At 41.4% G+C, this 10,030-nt stretch overlaps 1 protein-coding gene across 1 annotated transcript in view; it reads left to right on the forward strand.

The window, feature by feature from the left end:
• Positions 1–10,030, forward strand: part of LOC103014598 (cytochrome P450 7B1) — a 190,535-nt gene that overhangs the window by 173,389 nt on the left and 7,116 nt on the right. Inside the window, exon 5 of the mRNA XM_057531939.1 lies at positions 3,439–3,614. Within this exon, the coding sequence (XP_057387922.1) occupies positions 3,439–3,614 (176 nt within the window). The remainder of the gene's footprint in view (positions 1–3,438; positions 3,615–10,030) is intronic.

Here is a 10,030-nt window from a genome sequence, read left to right on the forward strand (position 1 = left end):
ATGAGGGCAGAAGAGAAAGTGTATATATTCCTTTTTCTACCAGCATTTCCTTTCCTTTGCCATATTCCTTCCCCGTCGCATTATAAAGCCTCTCAGCTCAACATACTCCCCAGCTTTTTGCTTAGAAGGGATACTTAATCAGAATATTTTAATATCCTGCAAAGAGAAACAAATCTCCCTAGCCAAGTGAGGAAGACAGGGCTGGCTTTGAATTGTAAGTTCATTGTGGGAATTCTGTAATCCAGTTCCCTGGTGACACTAGTCAGTAAAGTTCGGTTCTTAATAAAACACAGGCAGCCTTATCTTAATCACAATGGCAATTGTTGGCACCTTGCAGTGCCTGGTGTAAATTACCCCCCAAATATTTGCATTCTTGATAGCCATTTTTCTACAATGCGTTTAGTAAGTAGAGGGTCCTATTACCTGCTAAATGTAAGTATAAATTAACAACCCGTTATGCACAAGTTTTATAAAACATTTACAGATAGAGACCATGTTTAATTAAAATTAACTTGCATATGAAAGCCAAGTGCACTAATGATCACAATGACCTTTTATTACCTGCAGTCCCTTGTTTTGGCTGGAATGATTGACAGCTTGCTCTTTGGCTACCATGTTGAATTTCAGCTGACAAGACTTTTCATTTTAACTCAATTTGCCCGCCTATCACAAGCTGGTGGCAGGCCAGACCCAAGTCACCCAGCTCTGCCTCAGCAGCTTGCTCTAGTTCTCATTAGTACGCATTTATTCAGTGGGGATTGGAAGACAAATGCTTGAAGGCATGTGAACTAAGTATAGCAAATTAGGTTTAAAGACTGAATATTTATAAGTGTATGGAAAGTTGTTTTTTTTTTTTTTTTTTTTAATTCTAGAGCGAATTGAGAACTGAGTGCTAGCTTTGGTATAAAAGAAAGGAAGATAGAAGGGGGAGAGAAGATTCTAAGAATAACAATACTATCAGGTTTTTCTTTCCCTTTTGGAAATACGTAAAATCTCTCTGACAACACCTTATCAAACCAACCTGGCCTCTCTTTCGTGGAGTGCTTGCACAATGAAGTTTAGCACCTCGAGTGTGAGAAGGGGGGAAAAATGAGGGTCATGTTCATCTGTTGCTTGGTTATCCCTTGGTATGTTTTCAATTGCCTTGTTTGTTCGGCACTAGCACAGAAACAGATGTTGCTCTACCATGCAGGATAATTTACTGTGCAGCATGGAAGGCCTCCCAGGGCCCAGCTGGTCTGTCAGTGGCACTGGCTGGTGTCTGCTCAACTATGACAACTACGAGTAGAGGCTGCAATTTTTTTTTTATTGTGCAGTTGTCATTCTTCTCAACGTATATATAGCCCTGCCTGCATCCTTCCTGGGGCTGGCGGCAAGGCTGCGGCTTTTGTGTCTGTACGTTGTAACGCAGAGCCACGGAAGCTCCCCTCTCCTTTGTGGATAATAATGCCACTCATTACTTTTGTCCTCCGATGATTCTCAGCATGATCGCTGCGATCCAGAGCCAACCTCGTCTCGCGCACATAACCGGTACTGGAAGGTAAAACAGATTTGTCATTTATGACCTGACCGCTAAGCCACACTTTGTGCTCCATTATTGTGATTAACTTCTGCATAAGATATGCTTGCCCAATTGTCACTTGTGATACTGCAGTGGGCGCAAGCTGCCACCCTTCCCGCGAGCACGCCAGCCAATGGGATGTGACCGTGTTGTTCGGATGCCTGCCCTGTCACAGTGGCCACCCCACAATTATTGTGCTTTTGTATTTCTTCTCCCCACAGCCCTCCTGGACCTGGTGGGTGCAGAGCACTGCCGCGTATGTCAGCTACCATTTCACACCACAAGCTGAAATGATGTTAGGCTGCTATGGATCCAGCGTGAGCCAGCAGCAGTACGTGGGAGGCTGACCCTTGCTTTTCACCATAGAAATGTTGGTCGCTGGTGTCCTGCCAGCTGCAATCCGTCGTGTCAGGTGCCTTGTGGCTATCTGCAGTAGAGTCCATTTTCCAAAACCAAAGTTCTTTTCTGGCCCTGTCACCAACAAACCGATTTGACTCTGCCTGATTATAATAACGAAGGCAGTCCAAAAGAATATGAGCAGCCTCACAGTACGTCATATCGAATCACCACACTGGCCACACAGAGCTGACCGCAGCCTCCTTTCTTCAGACAAATGCATGCTTAGGGAAAAACCTCCTGGGAGAAGGTCCCCAAAGCTACTTGATAGCCCTATGCAAGCTGTGCATAGATTTCAATTTTGGGGAAATAGCATTTATTTTTATTTTTTGGCTGATGCAAGCCCTCACTGACCTGCCCACCTCTATAATCTAATAGGTTATTTTACATTTCAGACCTTTGTTGAACACTAAGAAACTGGCCTCTGTGTGTGTGTGTGTGTGTGTGTGTGTGTGTGTGTGTGTGAGAGAGAGATTCTAAATTGCAAGCCATAAATACAACCATTTGTTACCATGTGAAGGGGGAAAGAACACTCAATTTGGAGCTCTTTTTCACATTGCTGATTAGAGAGAATCAAGCTTTATATTCTAAGACCCATTCACGCTGGTGAAAACATAGTCAGTTTTGATTATGAAGGCAAAGATGCAGACCTAGACAGGAGCTACATGCTGATATGCATGCTATCAGAATGATTTATGCAAATTATGCATATTATTCCCAAAGGAATTCCTCCTCAAACTGCCAGGATAAATTGCCGGAAATTAGCCATAAAATCTGTCGTGCTAGGAGCAAAAGGTGAAGGCCACTGGGAAAGCAAGGACATTCAGCTTCTGGAATCTTCCAGGTTATGATGGTGGCTGTTATTTTCCCTGGATGCTGGGGGAAATATGGTTTTCTTCTGATTCCTATTAAAGTATTTTCCCTTTGAAATTTTTCCAGCAAATGCTGACTCACATTTTATTTACAACTAGCATAAAAGAAATTAAGTGTTAAGCTATCTCAGAAAGCACTACTACAATTACTTTACTATTAGCTGCCTAAGTGGTTAGTAAATGCCTAAGCCTGGCTTTGAAGCCATCACTGTTCCGAAGGTTGGTGAAATAACCCACCAGTGGTGTACTTTAACTGGGGTACGGTTTTACTTTCCAGTGTGTATGCCCCAACACAGACTTCCTCTCTTGCAGATCATTCTTTCCTACAAAATTCCTAATTAATGACTTTCTGCCCCAATACAGCGCTGTTGTCTCCTGCCTGTGAAATGCCCCAAGCTTTGGGGGCTGGGCCACAGCTGTCTCATCCCTCCCCTCCTCACTCTCCCATTCAGAGCCCCCATTGGCTCCTTCCTGGTGCTCAGTGGATCTGATTGGGAAAGGATTTCCCTGTCAATCACAGCTACTGTTTATGAGCTTTAATGGCAAATTGAGAGCACTTGTCAGGAGCAGTCACATTTTAATAAAATGTTGTTTGCTTGTTTCTTTCAGAAAGCACCATTCTTGAGGCCTTGCGACTATGCTCCTTTTCTGGCATCTTTCGCGTCGTTCAAGAGGACTTGACACTACACTTAGGGAGCCAGGACTGCTGTCTGCGAAAGGGAGACTTTGTAGGCATCTTTCCTCCCGTCTTACATTATGACCCTGAAATCTTTGAAGCTCCAGAGGTAAATAAACATTAAGCCGGTATTGCTCCCTCTTAGATACTGCAAGCACATTCCTTTCCCTCGTGATCTCTCTTTCTCTTGCCATCTTGTTCCAGAAAGAATTTGAGAGAGCTTAATGACTCCTGTTTTTCCTTCCAATGGGAACATTTTCCTATTTACTGAAAGGTTTCCTTAAGGATCTCTCTTTCAAAGGTTTCACGATCTATAAAGAGAAATACAGCGATGAGACTAAACTCTAGTTTCCTCAAATGAAATGAACGTTGATACCTTGATGGACACTATTCACTTTAGGCCTAAATTAAGTTTTGCTTGGCAGAGAATTATTAAAAACCATGGAGGGCTAGCTATTGACAGGTGGCTTAGAGAATAAATAATGACTATTCTGCTAAGTGTTTCCAGAGTGGGGTTGACTGTCCCAGAGTCAGATACCATCCTTGCCAGAGTTAAGCTCATCTACTTTTTCACCTCTTACTAAAGGTATGTGTCCCTTCTTGATCAATTAGGATGGCATTATGAACTTGAGATTGTAAAGCTGCTACTCACAGGTTAAGCTCTGAGGGTAATTGTGTCACCTCCTTGTATTTTTTTCTGAAGCTGGAGTTAATGAATATCAAAGACTGGAAATTAATCCACCCTGGCTCATCCCTTAATACCACTTCAGAGGTTCACCACCTGCATGCAAATTGAGCACCGTCATCTTCTGCCTGTGCTTCTCAGGAAGTCACGTTGTTGCTGCAGTGGTTTTTGTATATAAAATGCCATTTTTCAAAGGGAAACTTCTGTGCTCTTTTTGAGCAGTTTAGCACTGAACCACTTTTAAACCCAGTTTCTAAGATGTTTTTCAGCCAGGCTGGATTAAAATCTTGTTGAATTTTGGAAATTAATAAGAAAAGGATAGACTTCAAATACAATGAGATAATTAGCATTTATTTCATCAGCAAAGGCAAAATTTTTTAAGTGAGGGGAGAATGTACATATGGTTTCTATGCATTTCAGAAGAGGCGTTATGTGAATAATGATAGCAAATCAGAAGTAGGGTATCGGTGAGTGAATGAACATTTTTGCAGACAACAGTCTTCATCACCACGTTTGTAAATATCAAAAAAAGAAACTCCAAACGTAACTAGGTGGTCAATAAGTAAAGCAAGTAAATAGCTAATATTTGAAAAATATTTAAAATTTAAAAAATTTCATCTCTATCTACAATTTTCAATTTAATTTCTGCTTAGTATTTTTATTATGTGATTATCCTGCTAGTCATCAAGTTTATTATTCATGTCACAATAGTAAAATCAACATTAAAGTTATCAAAAAATAATAAATGTTTACCAAATCACCACTGTTTTTTAAGGTCTTAGGGATCCTCCTATTCTCTATCCCCAACCCTGCCGCCGTGATGGAAAAGACCATGAGTTAGACTTTTAGGAATTTCAATATCAAAGCTAAACATTTGAAAGTGTGTCGATTTATACTTTTCCTGTGGCATGCTAAATAGCAATGCCCAAACTTTACATAATAAATAGTAGTCGGACAGGTTTGCCTCATACTAAATCAGTGGGAAGAACAAAATTGCAGCATTGTGAACTCTGATTTAGCATCATTAGGGCAGCTCTAGCTTGAGTTGATGAGCATTCTCTATTATTTACTAGACTTAACATTAGCCAACTATGCCTGACTAATGTTAAAGTCAACTAGCTAATTTTTGCTATGGTACTGTTTCCTTGAAATTAGTTGTGGAATGCTGATAGTTATTGGCACAGAAAAAAAAAATGGTATAGTTCAGAACCAATTTTATGTGATTTGGCGAGGCCGTATGTAATCATTCATTCTATAAATATTTACTGAGCACTTACCACTCTCAGGCTTATGGATTGATTCCTTTTGTTCTTAATAACTTAGGATGGCAATAAGTAGATGCTATAGATGCTCATGTAACAGTTGCCCATCCAAAAACAATCATGCACTAACAGTAAAAAAAGAGAAGAAAATTCTGGAAAATTCCGTCCTTCGCCTTTGTCACGGACAGCACTGTCCCAGGAGCTCATCCAAAGTTCATACTCCTCACTGCCTGACTTTTGTACCCTACAGATCTTGAATGAGAAGACCAGCCCTTAGATATAGAAAATAGCCAATAGCTCTTAGGCTAAAATCACGAGGAAGACCAACTCCAGATATAAGTATAGTTATTCTCAGAGGACGTGGAACCTGAGGTGCCTTCGTGGAACATTGGTTCCCCCCAACCCAATGAGGCATGGTTTCAGGATGTTCAAGCCCAAGAGACCCTAGAATATTACATTCTAGAAACAGGTTATATCTTCCTTCACCCATCTCTCTATTGTTGAATGCCCCTCTTGTCCACTGAGAGACTCCAGGTGACTCCACAGTAATCCCCGTTAATCACCTCTTCTTTGTCCCTGATTCCCACCTCATTCCTCAGAGAATCTGCCACTGCTCACTCTGTGGCCTGGGTGTACCTTTGTTATGGGGCACACCCCACGGTATTTTGCAATTACTTGTTTGCCTGTGCGTCCATATACTGTAAGTTCCAGGAGGGGAGAGACCTTGTCCTTACCTTCTCTGAATTCTCAGTGCCTGGCATGCAGGAGAGTACCCATAGAAGGAAATAAATAGGAGGTGCTGAGATGGATGAACGTTCTGAAAGTGAAAATATACTTCAGTTAAGATGTTAAATCACTACAGATATCGCACATTCAAATGTGTACTGGGCCTAATTAGATCCAATAGCTGAGGTGGCTTGTGTGTAAATATAGCAATACTATCGGGAGTGGTAAGAGGCCCAGGAGGCATCTAAGGGAGACCATGTGGCTACTTTGGAACCAACCCTCAGTCCTTAACAAGCATGTAGACCTGATGTGACCAAGTCATTTTTATTATTTTTTTTAAACTTCAGATTCCTGGGTGAAGCCTAGAATTTTTAAATGTTTGGAGAAATTAAGTTTAAAACACAATGTAGGCGAAAGAAAAAATGATTGGGAACCTAACTGGGCCTATAAGCTACCAACACGTAAGCTGTGTTAAGAATTATTCTTTTCCTGAATATGGGTTCCTTAGCTTATTGTAATGTTAGCCAGTCAGGTGGCATGTGCTGATGTGGAAAAAAAAATTGGCACGTGAAATTAAAACAATGAGAGAGAGCAAAAGGAAACACCTGTTCCCAATTCTCTTTTCTTCTTTCTGTATGGGTCTAAATGCTACCCAAGAAAATCTAGATGATGTCTTAATTAACTAGGAATGGATACTTTTTAAAAATTTTATGAAGGGTTCTTCAAATTTGTCAATTGTCAGCCAGAATTCTAGCCACTGGCTCTCAAGTAATCAGTAAATGGTGATGATTACTTTTCTGCCAAAATACAGCATCCAAAAATAGAGCTATGGAGAAGACCAGATCTATCGGTTGGTTTTTCTATGGAGGTGCTGAGGTATAAAGGGCTGGGCCATAGGGAAGAAACAGCCAACATTTAAGATGGTAACGCATTACCTTAACCATATAGCCTCCTAAAGTAAGGACACAGGGAAACAACAAAGTAATTACAAAGCCTTCGGCGTACCCCCAATCCCCTGCCAAAGCTCTGAAGATGAAAAGCCTTATTTGACCTCATGCAAGTCTGCCCAACCTACTTCTCGGAGGCGTAAGGATTGTGAAGTGATGAATTTGAAAGCCCTTGAAAAAATTCTAAATCACTATAAAAATTGTTGTGTCAACATTCTTTCGATTATTTCCGCTATTATTAGAATACACTAGTCATGACCAATGTGGAAATACTCTCGATAAATTTTTGTCTGTCTCTCAGACTGGAATAGAGATTGTGTCATTTAGGACGTTTCAAGGATACAAACGTGAACTGAGCAACCACTACCCAGAAAGCACTTTGATGGGCATAATGGGTGACGTAGATACAAAAGGGGCCCCTGTCCTTAAGAGCTTACAGTTTAGGGGCTTGTCCTTATCACATGGCTGTGTTCTCATAGCCACGTGCTCCACGTTGAGAGGGTTTCTGCCCCACTCGTGAAGTGGCACTTCCATATCTACCATGTTGGAACCAGCAGTGGGCTGGCAAACCAGCACTCTTGAGAAGCCCTGATTTTGTCAGTGGTCATGGTGTAAATACTTTCACCTTGGCTGATTTCATGTTACCAGAGTGAAGACCCTGAAGACAGCGTGGGGAAGAGATGTATACACTCTCTCTAGCTGGTACAAACTGGCTATTGCACACCACTGACTGACACCCAAGTCACGGAAATAAAAAAAAAGGAACTTCTGTACTTAGTCATCTTGCTCCCAGGAGGTCCAGCTGTAAACCCCGGGCAAGAGTGCAGCCCCTTAGTCATCCATTCAAAACAGTGACAGTTTTTATTTCTGGGAAGTCATGTCTTTTGTCTAATCTAGATTCCTATACCCCAAATGATGAATTGAGTGAATACAAGATCTGATCATGTTCTGATCATATTCACAGCATATGATCACCTACCCCAGCAAGACCATGTTTCATGCCTTTTTAAACTTCGATGCTGCACATACAGGAAGTGCTAAAAAAAAAAAGCTGTTGAACTGAACTAAACATAAAATTTGGAGGACACAGATTAGGGTGGTACGCAGTGTTCCTCAGTCACTCGTACCCAAAATTCTTCTCTATCCAGGAAATTGTATCGTCTACCCAATCTTTATTTCTAGTGCTAAATATTATACCATTTTCTATTTGTAAACATTTTCTATTTGAATATTCATCTACTCTTCATTCTCTCCATCTTTATTTTTTTACTTATTTATTTTTAAAATAATTTTATTTATTTATTTGTGGCTGCATTGGGTCTTCGTTGCTGCACGCGGGCTTTCTCTAGTCGCGGCGAGCAGGGGCTACTCTTCATTGCGGTGCGCGGGCTTCTCATCGCAGTGGCCTCTCCTCCGTCTTTATTTATTCATTCAATATCTCTGTTTTCTTCAAAAGTTTGAAGATTGCTTTTAAAATATACTTTATTGTCATGTATTTATTCATTAATTCAACAGACATATATGAAACCTCACTGTGCCTAGCACTCTGGTGGGGGCTTTGCAAATATGGAGATAAATAAGACAGTGTGACCCCTCCCGTCTCCTGGGATTTCTTGGCTGAGAAACCCTCTCCTGGTGACAGCAGAGCTGCAGCCTCGCAGGCGTCATAGTCACATATAACCAGGTCTAGAGGAGGAAGAGTGATGGACCATTTTGTTGTGTTTTTCTTTCTTCACAAGAAGGGAACTTCTCCCAGATGGCCCCATACACTCCTCCCCTGTAGCACTGAGAGACGGGTTCATACCCCCTCTCCTAAGTTAGTGAGAGGCCAGAGCAATGTGATTACCACAGTTGGTGCCTCGAGAGATCTCATGCAGAAGAAGGATGTTGAGGAGCAACCACAACAATCAGTAGAGGAGCGTTGGGGAATTTCAGCATCTCATGCTTTTCTCTTATGACTTCTCTATTCTTATCCATTGAATAATATTGCATGTGATTGACCCTTTTTAATCGTGAAGCACCCAGCTATTATGGTCACTGCAACATGACAAATCCTGTATTCAAGTTGTTCCAGATCAAAGATCAAAGCATCTTGAGCTTTCTGACTATTTGTTCTATGTCACTGTGACCCCAGAATTTCTGGGGTGAGACTATTACACCCCTTCTTTTTTTCTAAAACCAGACTATATTCTTAGCAGCTGCCACAAGCCCTTCCTAAAATTGGCTCCTGCTCGGGTTCTCCATGTCCTGGCAATGGAAAACAAACTGAGAAGAAATTTTGACTCAAAAAGCTACTTATGCCCATATGCCCTTTGAGCTTAATGGTAGCCACAGAGCAAAAGAAGTTGGCCTTTTCCCTTCTTGTTTCATAATATAAACAACTAAATAGGAATTTCTATGATATTTATTGTGAGGAAATCGAATGGAAGGTGATGGAAAACTAGAGGAGTGACATTACTGGTTGACTAGATGTTTGGGGGGATTGAACGTACACTAACTGAACGTGGCAGGGCTGGGGGAGCACTTCGGCATTCCTTGTTGGTCACTGTGACTTCTCAGCTGCATATTCACATACACAAAGAAATATAGAAAAGCCATGACAGTTTCTGGTTTATTTATGATATGAGCACACTATGAAGTCATAACCCAAGCTAAGTTTTCCTTTTGCATGTTCTGGCTTAAACCATAGGACTGACCACAGTGAGAGCTTTTCAAAATAGAAAACCATTTCGTGGCAAAATTGACATCAACTGGTTTGGCCTAGGGAAGGAGCTCTTGGGAAGAGCGCTGGTCTCCTTAGATTGGTCAGTGAGAAGGAGGAAGCACCTGTACTGAATCCAGGCAAGCAGGCTTGGGCCCCAGTAATGTAAAAAGATTTACTGGGAGAGAGTACCATATAGCCATC

This window comes from Balaenoptera acutorostrata, chromosome 17 (assembly GCF_949987535.1).
Source record: "Balaenoptera acutorostrata chromosome 17, mBalAcu1.1, whole genome shotgun sequence".
In the NCBI taxonomy this organism is placed as follows: Eukaryota; Metazoa; Chordata; class Mammalia; order Artiodactyla; family Balaenopteridae; genus Balaenoptera; species Balaenoptera acutorostrata.